We start from the raw sequence: 15,957 nt of genomic DNA, 5'->3' as shown, positions 1-15,957 counted from the left end.
TGTTAGATAAAAGGACTGTTTTTGAGGAGGTGAAGAGCTAAACATACAGATAGTTAGGGTAAAAGTCTTCAGGCAGAGCCAAACTCTTAATCCTTTTTCTGATTTCTTCCTTAAAATTCCACCCCACTAAACAATATGTGCAACTAAATTCATTAAGAGTGACCATCACCCTTTGCTCAGGTACCACCTGAGACCAGGTCCATGCCTGGCACACTTTGGGAAAGAGAGTTGAAGCTTTAAAGCTTTATTTTAAGCTGCAACCAAGTCATAGGTGTCTGAGCTTTACATAACTTAAGAGACGTGTCTCAGGTTACATAGCTACCACAAATCAGAGGCTGAATTTATATCCAAAAGTCTTAACTCCTTGTCCATTATTCTTTTCACTTTGCCATGAGCGTCTCAAGGTATGTGGGACTTCAGCTGCACATTTGATCATTTGCCATTGTAGGTTAATGTGAGATCACAGTAACTCTTCCTAAGTGTTCATTAATAGGGAGATCAGTGTTCAAAATAAAGGAAGTAGCAGTCCCACTCCATTCCCCATTGGTCACTCTCACCTGAATATGTGTTCTGAGTGATGTAGGCAAACTGAAGAAAAACCAGCCGGGGGAGGGAAACTGAAAATCATGACACAAGTGACAGAGCTTGAAAAAAACAGTAACTTTTATCTTTAGATCATGTGTGAAGAGGGAGGGATTAGGATTTGAACTCATTATGGATGTCTTCAAACACTTAGGAAGACTAGTGCTTAGAAGGACTTGAATTTTTGTCCCCTTCCCCCTTCACTTTTTGGCATGAGCCAGAATGTTGCACTCTAAAAAATGGGCAGAAACCATAAGATAATGAATTTCAGCTCAAAAAAAAGATAATGGTGTTAGAAACTTCAGAATGTTTCCTGTTACTGAAAATATTCCATCAATCTGCTGGACAAAACTTATCAGGTATAGTGGACAAAAGGAATGGGCTTTGAATACAGATCTCAGTTCAAATCCTGCTGCTGCTAGATCCTACCTGTATGACTATGGATAAATTATATAAACACTGTGAGTAGTATTTTCTTACTGTTTAAAATAGCAATAACAAATCCTTATTCTTGTACTTCTGGGGATAATGAAATAAAATAGTATATAGTATATTGAAAGGCCTAGCACCGTGTGCACCTAAAAGGAAATACAACTATTTATTCCTCCTTTTCCTTCCTCTCATCACATACACTGGAGAGAGGATTCCTACTTAGGGAGATAGGGAAAAAAGAGGTTTTCCCTATCAAGCATGAAATTCTATGATTCATTCTGTAATTGTCAGTAGTTTTATTCATTTTCTGATTGTACTTGGGACACTTAATGTATGCATTGAAATTATATGCATCATCATCTCCTCCACTAGACTATAAGCTTCCTGAGAACCTTGCCGTACTCCTGAGCTGTCAGAATAAGTGCTTATTGAATTGAACTGATTTTGGAGGGGTGGTGATCTCTGTGCTGAATAATTGAACTACATAGGATTTTTTTTGTCCTTGGGGAACTGACTCTCTTAGGTAGAGCTAACATGCTTGAACATGCAAGAGTATCTAGTCATGTCAATAACCAAGACAATGAATAGACAGGGTTCAGTGTCTGCTGAAGCATTGACTATGGAGTAGCTGGGATGGTGGTTGATAGGCAAATAAATAAGTAGCAGTCAGGGTGACAAGACACAAAGACAGACTTTTTCTTGAGAATGCTTGCTGGCAGAAGTGGGTCTCTGAGAACTGTCTGAAACATGGGAAGCAAGACAATTAGGAACTGCCTTTTTTCCAACAGAAGGCAAAGGTTTCAGATCTAGGTGTCTTATATCTGAGAGGTAGGCCACTGTAGCCCACATTAGGGCAATGAAACAGTTTCTTTTTCCTGTGATCCAGGGGATATCAGATGCAGTTAAATGATGAGACATATGTCACCTGGTGGCATCAGTATAGCTTAGTGTTTACGAGCGTAAGTTCTAGAGCCAGACTGTCCAGGTTTACATCTAGACTACAGCAATTACCAGCCATGTGATCCTGGGCAAGTTAATTAACTTCACTTTGCTTCAGTTTCCTCATCTATAAAATAAAGACAATACTGTAGAGATATATAGATACTATATAATATTGTGAAGACTGAAAGAGCTAATACAATGGCATGTCAAAAAGATTGGAAAAATGCAATTGGCACTCGGTTAAGATGCCATTTGGGACACCCACACCTCAGGTTGGAATGCCTGGATTTCAGTCACAGCACCTCAGGTTGGAATGCCTGTATTTCAGTCACAGCTTTGTTTCTGATTCCAACTTCCTACTAATGCACATCCTGGGAGGCAACAACTGATGATGACTCCAGTCTGCCACCCATGTGGGAGACTCTGATTGAGTTCTAGGCTTCTAGCTTTGTTCTAGCCCAGGTTGCTGTTGGAATTTGGAGAGTGAATCAGTGGTTGAAAGGTCTCTCTCAGTGTTTCAAATAAATAAATAAAAATTTAGAGAAGGCTTGTAGGAAGAAATGGAATGAAACAATAAGTGTTTTAGGGTAAAAATTTGAAATATATACAGTTTTTTCATAATATACATTTTTTCACAGACTTTTTGAAGTACCCTCATATAGGTAAAAGGCTTATTAGAACAGCATCTGGCAGAGAATAAACACTTTGTGTTAGCTATTATCACCATTTGTTGAATTGCATTTGAATGCTAAAAAATAATGTGAATTTGGAACCACTTGTATTCTACACCCTGTCATGGAGTAGTTATCTCCTTACCAATGTTTGTGGCAGAAGTAGCAGTATCTGGCTTAAAAAGCTGGAGACACTTCCTACCAACTAAGATTGTTCCAAAGATAAAGGGGCTGTCTTGGGAGATAACCAACTGGCAGGAACGTTACAGAGGGATTGAAGGATGGAATTGGGATTATGCTAGACCAAGAGATTCTCTGATTCCTTGATGCTCATCAGCAGAAGGGTCGGTTCTGGGTTGTAGGTACTGCTGCTCAAAATGTGGGGAACTCCTATAATTCTTTTATAATTATAAGCAGAATTGAACGGCCATCTAACTCAAAAAGCTAACCAGAGTTGCCATAAAATGCCATGTTCCAAAGTCTGAAATATCTCACAAATACTTTTGAGACCCAAGATAAAGGGTTTTGCTTCCCAGTCTGCTTGCAAATAGTTATGTAATCTGCACAGGTTGCTTCCTTTCTTTGGTAACCTGGAATATGAGGGTTTAGTTTTTCAACAGTCCCATCAGGTCTTGCTTTCTGTTGTTGGAAGATGTGACTCTTTGGGTAGGAACAAGAGGATGAAGCAGACATGCATTCTGTGGGTGTTCATGAAGCACCTGCTAAGTGTCAGGAAAATAATGAACAAAACAGGCATAGTTTCTGCCCTCATAGCTCCACAATCCAATGGAGGATACAAAAAGAAAAAAAAAGTTATTACATGGTTTAAAAAGTGTTCCAACAGAGCTAAACACAGGGTTCTATGAGAGAGGAATATTATCCAAAATATTTCTGAGTGAGGGAGGTGTATCAGAGACTCTTCTGGAGGAGGTGGCGCCTGAGATGAGCTTTATGATAGAAGCTGGAGGGGGTGAGCAGCAGTTTACACAGACCCTGTGGTAAGACAGCCTGGTGGGTTATCAGAAGTACTGTAGATTCTACATAGCTGGAGAAGAGTCATTGAAAGGGCATTGGTAAGAGCTGAGGTTAAAGACATCAAAGGATACCATATTGGCTAGACATTGTGTGCCATTCTGCAAAATTTGCCTTAAAGGCAGTGAGGAGCCATTAAGAGTCTGAGCAGAGGAGTTATATCTGTTAGATTTCAGCTGCAGAAAATAAAGCACTCTAGTGCTTCTCAATAGGAAGTTTTAATATAGAAAATCAAATGGTTACCAAATGGGTGAGAGAGGTAGAGGTTCAAGTTTTAGTCTGTGCCCTCAGAAATGACTCCAAAAACAATGCCAGAGTAGCTGCTATGTCTGCCACAAGTAGGAAGTTGAGACATCAGGCACTCTTAAGAGCATTTCACCTTTTCTGTGATCTAGGAATCAGGAAGCTGCCACCAACTGAACTGTTGGCTAGAGTATTATCATACCTGTCAGATTTACAGTGGCAACAAACAAACAAGTAAAAGTAAAAGTCCCATTCTCTGGTTCAGAAAATGCCAACACCTCCACATATTGTGCTCACCAACAGAAACAGCAGGGATATGGCTTCTGCCTTACAATGCCTTTCTAAATATTGTACACTTGCACATGTTTGGCAAAACTGTGTCACATCCAGAATGCTAGCTGCAAAGGAGTCTGGGAAATGCCAATTTGTTGTAGCCTTTTTATTTTTAGCTTTTCAGCAATAAAAGAAGGTAAGCTATAAGGAGGGTGGCATGGATCTTTAGTAAACAGTACATAGTATCTGTCACAGGACTGATAAAAACAGAACTGCTTCTGAGAGAGAATTTGGGCAGGAGGGAAGAGGCTGAATTAGTGGAAAAGAGCAACATAAGAGATCAGATAATGAATGATAATAGATCAGACATGATGAGGAACTAATTAAGGATACTGGCATCAGGGAGAGAAAAAGGGGGACAAATGAGTGATAGATTAAGAAAGAAGGAATCAGCAGGACTTCAAGACTGGCTGGCTATCTGGTGAGGTTACAGAGAGATAAGACTTAAGGATGTCCTCTTGGTTTCTAGCTTGTTCAGTTTGTTTTTGCCATTCTCAAGAGACAGAGAACTCAGAGGAAGAATGAGATTATCAGGTATGGGAGAAAATGACTTCCATTTTTAATTTTATTGACTTTGAGGTGTTCATGAGATATTCAGGAAGAAACATCCAGGAAGAAGTCAGAGTTTCACCTCTGGAATTACAGAGAGCTACCTGGGAGTCATCAACAGAGATGACTCTGCCATGCAAGCAAGTGATTGTGCCTGTTTTGTTCCTTACTGGTGTCCAGTAACTCCATTGAAAGGAGGTGCATCAGTGTTTAAGGTAGATGGTAGTTCAAGCCTTGGGAGCGGATGAGCCCATTCAGGGATGTGCAGAATGACAAGAAAAGGTACTGATATTAGAAGAACTCTGAGAAATCATGCATTAACGACTGGAAAAATGACACAAGCAGGATATGAAGACATTACCACCAGATAGGTCATGTGGAGAGTCCCCAAGGCAAAGGATCATTTCAGGAAGGAGAGTCATTAACGTAATCAAATGGGAGAAGAGTCAAGAAAGATAAAGATGGAAACCTGGTCATGAGATCTAGCAAAAAGTTGGTCATTTGTTTATAGTTATAAAGGTTCCAGGTTTTTATGGGATGATGAGGGTAAAGCCAGGCAGCAGTGGGCTGAGAGGTCAAAAGAGAAGCAGGAAGTAGAAACAGTAAGATAGAACTTTTGAAGAAAAGGAGAATATTCCAGTTGTTTATATTATGGTATTATCTTCATCACCAGTATCTGTCTCAGCGTTATCTAGGAGAGTGGGTTTCAAACTGTTTTGAACATTACTTGCTGTAATAAGTACATTTTACTCATACCCATTACATTACACAAAAGTTTTGTGAAATGATATCTACCCTAGCTATATGGACATTTCATGTGAATGAAATCATACAAAAGCCTTTTGTGCATGCCTCTTTCACTTAGTATGTGTATGTGTGTGTGTGTGTGTATACGTGTACTTACATGTGTGTGTGTGTGTGCATGTATCAGCATTCTATTCCTTCTTCTTAAGGCTGAATAGATATTCCATTGTATGGATATACCACATTTTGTTTAATCCATTCACCAGTTGATGAACAATTGAATTGTTTCCATCTTTTGGCTATTGTGAACAATACTGCTATGAACACTCATGTACAAGTTTTTTTGTGTAGACATGTTTTCCTTTTAGGTATATACTTTGAAGTGGAATTATCAGGTCAAATAACTCATATTTAACTTTTTGAGGAATTGCCAGACTATTTTCCAAAGTAGCTTCACCATTTTACATTCTAATAGCTGTATTAAGGAGGGTGGCAATTTCTCCATAGCCTCAAGGACATTTGTTATTATCTTTTTTAATTACAGCCATTCTGGTGGGTATAAAGTGGTTATCTTCTTACAAACAATGCTGTAGTGAATTTCCTGCATTTCCATTTCCTGAATTTGATTTAAATTTCCCTGATGGGTAACCATGTTGAGCATCTTTTCATGTACTTATTGACCATTTCTTTGGAGAAATGTTCAGATCCTTTGATAATTTTTTAATTGAGTTATTTTTCTTTTTAGGAGTTTCTAGAGCTCTAGACACAAGTCCCTTATCAGACTTATGATTTGCAAATACTTTCTCCCATTCTGTTGCGTTCACTTTTGGCCTTTGAAGTACAAATTTAAGAATTTTTATGAAGTACAATTTGCCTAATTCTTATTGCTTTTGCTTTTCAAAAAACCTATTTGATAACACTCTGACCTCAGAATTAACCCATAAGGCTTCCTGGTTGGGCTGAAAGGCCTGCAAGAGCATTTCAGGCATGGAAATGCAAGACTCTGTGATAAAAAAAAAATCCTATACAGAGGATCTCTGTGAGATCTCAGAGGAAAGAAAGGGTCATCAAAGAAGGAGACACTCTTCTCTGAAGGGAGAACATCCACTTTGCTTATGGCCGTGTCCAAATACAGACGGAGTCTGTGGTCACAAAAGGCTTCCATAGCCTTGGCAGCCCATGACAAGAGCCTCAGATGATCACTGACGTCATAAAAAAGAGTGTTAATTGTTAAAAGAACAACAGTAGTCACTGTGTACTTGCTCCCCAAGTGGGACCTCTGTCCCTATTGAATTGTAATATGAGAATATGAGAATCGACTGCAAATTCTCTCCCCAAACTGTGCTCTATATGTTGTGTGTGGGCATGGGGGCAAATTGTTGAAGTCTATGATTAGCATAGAGTTGGTCCTCTGTATATAAAGTCATACTAAAAATGATCCATAATGAAGAAGGAGATGGAAGAGGGAATAGGAGGTGGGATGGGAGTGGGGGAGGAGTTTGGAGGAAAGAACCACTATATTCCTAAAGTTGTATCTATGGAAAAATGCATTCATTAAATAAAAAAAAAAATCCTATTTGAGAAAGACAGAGAAAGAGCAATCTAGAGAGAGCACTCCCATTTACTGATTTATTCCCCAAATGTCCACAATGGCTGGGGCTGGGCCAGGCCAAAGCTGGAAGTCTAGGTTGCCCATGTGGGTGGCAGGAAACCAATTGCTTGAGCCATTACCACTGCCTCCCATGGTCTGCATTAGCAGGAAGCTGGAGCCAGGAACTGGAGCTGGGTATGGAACTCAGGTACTACAACATGGAATGTGGGTATCTTAACCAGGGTCTTAACAGCTAGGCTAAATACCCGCTCCTGTTGCTTGTGCTTTCATTTCTAAAAAAACAAATCAGGGGCTGGTGCTGTGGCATACTGGGTTAAGCATTAGCCTGCAGTGCTGTCATCCCATACGAGTGCCGGTTCACATCTAATTAATAATAATCCTTAATATCAATATTATTTGTGTTCCAATTTGCAGTTGTATTATGTGAAAAATGTGTGTGTACATGCATGCACCTTCTACTTGAGTCAATTAATCCATTTTCATCCTATTTATTCACAAAGAAGCAGATTATTGTTTTTGTAGTTTTTTTTTTGTTTTGTTTTGTTTTTTTTTTTTTTTTTTTACAATCTGGATTCTACAGTTTGTATCCCTATACTGCATTTTAACCTGTTCGTCTATGCTCTTTGTGTTCTATAAATTGATAATTAGATCTAGAAACTTGATCTTATTCAGAGTTTGTTGCTGTTTGTTGTGACAATAATCATTCATAAGTAGTGCTAAGAGCCAAAGTGGGTGCTGAAGTGGGGACTTCTTAAGGGTTTGTTGTATCTTGCAGGGCCAATGATAATTTTGTTTATGACCTGCATCCATTAAGAATTTTCAATAATCTAGTTAAAATGGATGACAGTTCTAGCTTCAAAGATTTTTAGAAAATGGAAAGTAATTTTGAGTCTGTAGTATGTTAGCAGTTCAGAACTTAATTCTTTCTGTGTCTTATCCAGTTTCCAGCCACTGTCTACCATTATCTGTCTATTCACTCATACAGTTTTAAATGTAACATCAAGAAGGCCCTGAGCATTCTTCCCTATAAAAGAGCCCTTGGTTCTTGAGAGCTCAGGAAACTCTTGAAATAGTATGCATTTTTCTGAGGTGAGTGTTCTGAGGTTTCACTGAATTCTCAGGTAAGTCTTGAATCCTCATGTGACAGAATAGAGGTGGAGGCCCAGAGAAGGGAAGAGAGTTGCCCAAAATTAATACAGCAAGCTTTAGGTAAGGCTGAAAGTAAATCTGAGACCTTCTGGTCTCTACTTCAAGCCCCTCCCCCCTGCTTAGTTCCAGATATGAGTCACAGAGCACCCAGTGATTACAAGCAGATTGCAAGTTTTGTAGAGGTTTCCCCATGATGAATATTTAACCCTTAGCTACTTTCCTTCTTAGTATCCTGTATGCTCAGAGTACAAGTTGTCATAGTCTGAAGAAACCATATTTAGGAAAGGGCATCTGACCAGGCCAGGGCACCAGTATCAGAGAAAGCCAAATAGTGTGCCAAGTAGTGTCCGTGAGGTTCTGTCCACAGCACCAGTTTAATTTTTGTAGCTGTGAGTTGACAGAGGTCAAAGACACCTTTGCTTTCCACTTAGCTCTGGCTCCAAAGTGGTTGCCAAGGTATATGCCTTCTCCTCACTCATCTATTCCTTTTTTACATTCCTTTTCCCTTCTCCTCATCCTCTTTTCTCATCATATCCCCTATCTCTTCTTCCTCCTTCCCATCTGCCCTTCTCTTTCTCATTGTTTTCTTGGTCTCCCCCTCCGTATCTCTTTCCTTCCCTTTTTTTTTTTTTTAGTCCCCCGCTCCCTCTTTCTCCTTCCATCTGATACTTCCCTCTTTCCTAGTCTCCTCCCTCCCTCTCTGCATCTCACCCCCAACCAGCTTCCCACCCCTACGCTAGCACTGATGGTGGGTGACTCCCACTTGTGGGGATGGAGCGAGCCAGCTCCGGGAGCCTTGGGCCCTCCGATTGGCTGCTGCGGCTAGCACGCCAGTTCAAGTCCCGCCCACTGCGAGCAAACGCGCCGCTGCGGCACCTGCTATTGGCTGATTCGGTTGTCAACAGCGCTGGCCGCGCCTCACGCAGGCGCCCGAAGTGTCTCTGTGAATAAAAAGGCAGCCTACGGGCTGAGGAGGGGGTTGGGAAAGGAGAGAGAGGGCCGCGAGGCAGGGATTGACCGAGTGGCTGCCAGCCTGGAGCTCCGCGAAGAGAGCGAGCGAGCGAGCGTAGGAAAGCGAGCGAAATAGAGAAAGTAGGGGAGACCGAGACTAACCGGTAGCCAGCCAGGCAGGCAGACGGACGCACGCCCGGACAGACAGACTGAGTAGGCGTCGGAGAACCTGTCACAGGTTCCTCCCGCCTTTCCCTTTGAAATCCAGGATTTTGCCTTTTCCGTGGCGCCCGAGAGAGAATGCTGGACTCTGCCGACTTCAGCGCAAGCTAAGATTTCTCAGCTAGGGAAGAAAGATCAGCCCAATCCTGAGAAGGGGGGAAGCAAGCGCCCCTATCCCCATCCCCCTCCCCTCCCCCCCGGCCAAACTCGGGCGCCAAACCCAGCCCTTCCTTAACCACCCGACTTCCTCCTTTCCTTTCTAGCATGGTGGCTGTATGGACAGTCTGACAGAACAGAGACTGACATCTCCCAATCTGCCGGCCCCCCACCTGGAACACTACAGTGTTCTGCATTGCACCATGACCCTGGATGTGCAAACTGTAGTCGTTTTTGCCGTGATTGTAGTCCTCCTGCTTGTCAATGTCATACTCATGTTTTTCCTGGGAACGCGCTGAATGGAGTCCAGCCACCTGAGCTGTCGCGAACTCTGGCTTTGATTTCATCCCGAGAGCCACCAAGAAAAAAATTACCGAGAGACAGACAGAGACAGGGAAAGAGAGGGAGAAAACGAGCAAGCTTTCTTACTCAGGGGGGAAAGCGTTTTGAGCTTCAACATGGCCTCGCTGTGATATGTATGACGTTGGTATATTATCTCTCCCTAAATCTTTTGTCATGTCTTGTCTTTTAAGTATGCCTGTGAGTGTAGTTGCTTATTGCTTGAGTGAAATTGTTGATAAAGAAATGCTTTCTATTTAAATGCATGCATGTGTGCATAGCATTCTTCATCTATGTGACGTTCATGGAGCAACCTCTGTGTCCTTAAACAGTAGCTTTGCTATTTGTGGTGTCTTGTCAGCTCATTTTCTTGAAAGCTATCCTTAAACTCCATCAGGGAATTTTAGTCAAAATTTCTCTCTTGCCATCAGTAGTGCATTTGGGTTTGTTGGGGGGGGGGCAGGGTTTGTGGAAGAGCATGATGAATTTTTGGCATTGTAGAAAAGACAGTTTTACATTGGATGTTTAGAGGTGGAAATTTGATGCAAAGAATGGATTTAGGGAAAATGACTCTTTAGTCTCTAAGGGAAGCAAAAATTTGGGAAGTGACGTGATGGAGTGCGTCGAGCTGGCAGTTGGTGACTGTGTCCTCTGAATCTCAGTTTGCTGTCCAGGGTTCACAGTTTTCAATTGCCAAAGAAGCCACTTTTAAAACATTTCTTGTAGCATTAAATGGGACATAAAAGCATTCTATGATATTTTGAATCGGCAAGAGAGGATTTTGACGAGATGTTTGGATTCCTTTTCCTAAAGATTGTACCCCTGGATTTGTTTTGGAGATTTTGTCTATGTGTCATCCAAAAATCCAAAGCCAGTTATTTACCGGTCTTGGAAATCATAATATTTGGATATGGTGCCTTCGGGGTAATCTTATTTGCAATGATGTTCTTGAACTACATTTTAAATAGAACTTTATAGTGCTGATTAGAAAGTGGTGGTGTTATTGTTAGCTTCCTTATTTCTTGCTTTAAGATCATACGTCTTTCTGATTGAAACATTACTGTAACTTGAAGCATGTAATGTACTAAATTAAGAGTTTTGAGCACCAAGAAAAAAGTCTAGATGAAATGGGACAAGAGTTTGGGAAACATATGAGCTAGAAACAGCATTCTGATTTGAGATGTTTGCCTGTCTCTGTCAGATGGTAGTGGTGGTGGTTGCTGTTATTATTGCTGTTATTATTTTTATATTTCTGTTTCCTCTGAGAATTCTTTTGGTAGAATCAAGGGAAAAAAATTGTGATGCCAGTATGCATAATACTTTTTTTCCCTTCCTTTGCTGATGTAGGCAGGTCTTCCTCATTCTGTTGCTTACCTGATTTTAAATAGTGCCATTTATGGCTCATGTAGCAATGAATCAGGGTGCATATATGTCCACACACATGCTCCCTCCTCCTACACCCATGTGGGCGGCTGCTCCTGTGTGATGTGCAAATCTGTTGGAATTATGCTGTCAAGTTCCTTGTCCTGTTGTTCAGTCTCTTTGGAAATGATGATGAAGGGAGAGGGGCAGTGAAGAGGGTCCCTGGAATTGTTCTGACCACAGGACCCAGAGAGTATTATTTAATGGCGGCAGATGAGGTTTGGGGCCTCAAAGTGCACTCTGATTGACTTGTGTGGGTGAGAAGCTGAGTTGCTTCTTTTCTTTTTTTCCCTATTTGGTACCTCGGTGTAAGTGTAACCTGGGAAGTTTGCTGGCATTGATTCTTATTAACTACTCTTTGGTCCCTTTGTGAGGCCCCCTTGGGTGGAACTCAGAACTTCTTTCTTTGTAAAGACAATCTCGGAAGACCCCCTCCCCCATTAGCTCCAGCTGTATTATTTAAAGTAAGCTTAATCTTTTCAGGCACTTTGTTTTGAGGCAGTTTTGGGGAATGGGGAATGCTGTTTGCTGAGCAATTGCAGATCTGGGTTTTTCTCTGTTTAGCAGCTATTTGACCTTGGGCAAATTTTTTCTTCTTCAGTGGGTTTGGGATTCCCTGTAACATTGGCGTTTTGTAATGGTTGGACTAGATGGCCCCCAAGTTCTTACATTCTGTGATTTGGGGCACTTGAAGGAACTTGAAGTCAGAAGGGGGTGAACTGAAAAGACAAGTGAAAAGACAAATGAAGTATTAATCAATGGATGATGAGAGGAGGGGATGGATATCTGGCTACTGGTACGTGGAGAATAACTTTTAAGAGATTTTTTGCCTGGTTTTGTGGGCATGGAACTTGAACTGCAACTGTTGAACGCTTTGGTACTTTTACTTTTGCCTAAGTGGGGGAGGTAAGGGTCTCTAAGGCTAGTCTTTTGATCTAAGTTTATGAACAAATAGTGTCAGGAAATGCACCTCAGGGTGCCTGACGGACTCTTGGCTGAAAGCCTTGAGGAATGTGTGTGTGTGTGTGTGTGTGTGTGTGTGTGTAGGGTGGTGGCAGTATGTTTGTGGGTGTGAGTGCACCCCCTTCTCTGTGCGTGTGGGGGAGTACACTCCTGAGTGTGAAGGGGATTGGTGGTGTTAGGAATGAGGAAAGATGGCATTGAGTTCCACAGTTTTGAATGGCCTCCTTGTGCTAGGGCCTGTAAAGATTTAAATGGTACTGGGATGGATGGGTATCCCTCATGCCAGTCTTCCTCTCACCACCTGAAAACCCTCAGGTTAGAGGGGAAGGTTGAAAGAACCCTTCTATCAGTAATTTAGCTGTCCTGGTTAGCGCTTTGCACATTCACTTATCTCTAGGCAAATAAAGGGATGTTGCTAGCCAGATGGTAGGCCACCCTAGAGCAGCCAGAAGGAATTTTGGGGAGTAGAGAACAAAAGGTGGCAGTGTGACTTTTACTTGTGTGAATCCCAAAGGCTTGGCATTTCTCCTTCAGACATGTGAGAGTATGCAAAAAGAGAAAAGAGTGGGAGAAAATGAGAAATGCAGCCCAGAGGAGTGGAACCCCTTGCATTTTAACTTATCTTCTTTTTTCTCTTCCCTACTTTCTCTCCAACTTTTTCCTTTTTTCCTTTTCTCCTTTCATAGTTGTCAGTGGGTGAAAAGTAACAAAAGCGATTTTTTCCCTCTCTGATTTATCTTAACTTTGCCCCATAGAACTCCTCCCCTCCTCTCTGAAGCCTTTGAGTAGAGGATAAGCTTTTGCTACTAGGAGGGGCAAAATATTAGCTAGGGCATTTTGGCTCTTACCCATCCCCCAATACCTCTCCACCCCCCAGCACCAACACGGAATTAAAGAAAATGTCCTCTACTGGTATCCTAGCAACGCTTGCATCGCTCAGCACCTGCTGAGCTCCAGAGCCCACCATTTAAAGGCCTAGGCACCAGTATCTGGAAAAAGGAAGACTTCAGAACAGTGGGACTTGGAGAGATGCTTTTGAGGGGGGGACAAGAAAAGAACAAGATTCCTGTTTCCTGAAAATGCCTAGAAAACATGTCCACAGCAGGACATACAGAACCTGTTCCAGCCATGAGGTCTGTTTATTGAAAAAATCCTCTCCAGTCATACCCTCTCCTTAAGATTAACTGAGCTATTTCACTTCCTAGCTTTAATGCAAGGGGGGTCTGCAGGTCTTTAAAAATATTTTCACCGTAACTTTTTGCTGCTGCAGAAAGGGGGTGAAGTGAAAGCTTAGTGGGAACAAACAGAACAGCTCTTTTCTTCCTCCGTAGAGACAGCCTCCATCTGTCACAACCTGCAACATCTGCTTGTGCAGTGTGCCCCAATTTTGTTTGTGGCTTGGGGAACCCAGCCCAGCAGTAGCGTGGATTTTGATAAGTTTTCTTTCTGTATTGTCAGTCTACTAGTTTTCTGAATCAGACAATTGGACAGTTTCATTGTGGAACCTGTGAACAGCACTTGGGTCTTGACTCAGATTCCCTTGCCCACTTGTGTGTGTGATTAAAGCTGTTAGGGAGCTGAGGGATCCCAAATAGCCTTGGGATTATGTGCCCTTCTGCCTGATCAAGAGTGCTTGGCTGTGGCCAGAGGGAACACTCTGGTGGCGCAGGGATGGTGCCAAAGTATGGCCTCCTCTTTAGCTTTTGTCTGCCATCTCAGCCTCTGATTCCTTGGCCTATGGAGTGCTTGCTCTGGGCAGAGATATGGAAATTGAGCCTCTTCTCCTAAAATAACTGCCTCCTCAGAAGACCTCCAACAAGGCTTCTGGATCCAGCCCCAGTGGCTTTGCCCCAATACATGGCATGGAGAAGAAGAATCTTAGAGTCTGCAGCCCTTATTTCCGGTTCTGCAACTTGTCCTAGGCCAACTGAGTTTTCTGGCTTTCCAAGAATCCTTGATTAAAGTTTAGCTTGCTTCCAGTTTCTATCCAGGGTAGCTCTGGATGGATCTGGCTTTCTAGAGCGTTTAGTTCATTGTTATTTGCTCTGGGACCAAAGTATAAAGTGAAAAATTAGGAAGGGGATGGGTGTAGAGGGAGATAACGCTTGGGAAACAGTCCAGTAATGACTGTGTAATAACCCCTTGTCAGTGCATGGTCCTGTGGAGTTTACAAAGCGATTTCACATCCTTTCTAATTTGAGCATCACATCAACCTTGTGAAGTGGGTAGGGGTGATTGTTATTCTCAGTTTTATAGATGTGGAAAGTAAAGGTCAGAGAGACTGGTGAGACAGGAATGGGATTGCCTTTCAGAAAGTGGAGCAAGTCAGAGTTGATCATTCCCAGCTAGTGTGAAGCTAAAAGGGGTCAGGTGGGGAGGGAGGTATGTGTCATCCCTGAAGTCATACTAGCTGCCTCAGCTACTTGTTTACATTTTAAGTGCTTTTTAGTACCTTTCATTTGTGTAGTGCTTTTGCACAGAGTTCTTTATAAAATGTTGCCTTTTTGTCTCAAATATCTATCAAAGGGTTCCTTTAATCCTATGAAAACTCAGTATTTGGAATCCTCAGGTGAAAGGCTAATGTGAATTGCTGAGGCCTAAAATACAGACTATTTTGAGAGAACTTCAGTTTTCATACAATTGTCCTTCTTTTTGAAGCTCTTATTTTTCTACATTTCTTTAAAAATATGCTACCCAGAATCAATCATGCAACTCCAGGTGCCACCTGACCAGAATGAAGTACAAAGGGACTTTGATCTGTCTGTAAAATATCTAATAAATGCAGCCTTCTCCTGGTTCTTAACCCTCACTGAACATTCTGATCACTTGGGGATTTTTTAAAATATCTATACCAGGTCCCTATCATGAGAGATTCTGATTTAATTGGCATGGGATAGATCCTAGGCAGTTTTATTTATTTATTTATTTTTAATTTAAAGCTCCCCAAGGTGATTCAAATGTGCACCCAGGGTTAGAAGCCACTGCCTTAGCCTTTTGAGCTCTGAGGTTATAACCCTTTCCTATCTAGTCCTGTCTTCTATGCTCTTGTGAAGTTGGCCTTTTGAGCCAAACTTTAACTGTTTTTTTTTTAACCAAATTGGTTGCATTTTACTTTTGTTTGGTTGGTCCATTATTCTAGCTTTTTAGGGGTTTGAAATTTTTTTTTCGTGCTATGCAAAAATTAACTGTCCCCTTTGGCATTCAGTCAGTTATATTCTGTTTTAAGTTGCTTGATCTATTAAGTCTTTTAGGGTTTTTAAAATTTTTTCTTCATGTCACACAGTAGTTTGGCAGTCTTTTCTAACATTGCATCAATTGAAAACTGAATAAGTATCAGTGAATTTATTAATTGAAGAAATGTTTAATATGATGAGGTTAATTCTAGCTCCTGTGGCACCTCTGTTAATCCTCTTTTGAGTTACAACCTATTAATTTTTCTATGTATCTGGCCAGTCAGTGGAGACTCCACTTGGAGGTGCTATCATCTATCCTACCAGTCTGTTAGGATATCATAGTGCAGCATATCTGTTGTGTGTTTTGTGGGCATCAAAATATGCTACATTCATGGTAATCATCTGACAAGCCAATGGTCCCATCAGAAAAAGGATGATGGGT

At 41.6% G+C, this 15,957-nt stretch overlaps 2 protein-coding genes across 16 annotated transcripts in view; both read left to right on the top strand.

Moving 5' to 3' along the window:
• ARHGEF9 (Cdc42 guanine nucleotide exchange factor 9) overlaps positions 1-15,957 on the top strand; it is a 407,314-nt gene that overhangs the window by 251,697 nt on the left and 139,660 nt on the right. For 4 of the 15 annotated variants that reach the window (XM_008272708.5, XM_070067440.2, XM_008272705.5 and 1 more), the window contains exon 1: positions 9,726-10,094. The exons of 6 other annotated variants lie outside the window; for them this stretch is intronic. Coding sequence is in view for 5 of the 9 variants with exons in the window: in XM_051827739.3 (XP_051683699.1) it covers positions 10,097-10,105 (9 nt within the window). In the remaining 4 variants the exon portion in view is untranslated. Of the gene's footprint in view, positions 1-9,264; positions 10,106-15,957 lie in introns of those variants that run through there. 5 more of the 15 variants (XM_051827740.3, XM_051827737.3, XM_008272709.5 and 2 more) reach the window with 3 other exon arrangements.
• On the top strand, positions 9,738-10,013 carry LOC138847741 (uncharacterized). Its single transcript, XM_070067441.1, has one exon. It carries the CDS (start codon positions 9,738-9,740, stop codon positions 9,915-9,917), a length of 180 nt encoding a protein of 59 aa, XP_069923542.1. The 3' UTR covers positions 9,918-10,013.

Source organism: Oryctolagus cuniculus, chromosome X (genome assembly GCF_051225735.1).
Source record: "Oryctolagus cuniculus isolate XC-2025 breed Fujian yellow rabbit chromosome X, ASM5122573v1, whole genome shotgun sequence".
Taxonomy (NCBI): Eukaryota; Metazoa; Chordata; class Mammalia; order Lagomorpha; family Leporidae; genus Oryctolagus; species Oryctolagus cuniculus.
Note: the sequence above shows the minus strand (reverse complement) of the source record. Positions and strands in the feature narration are given on the sequence as shown.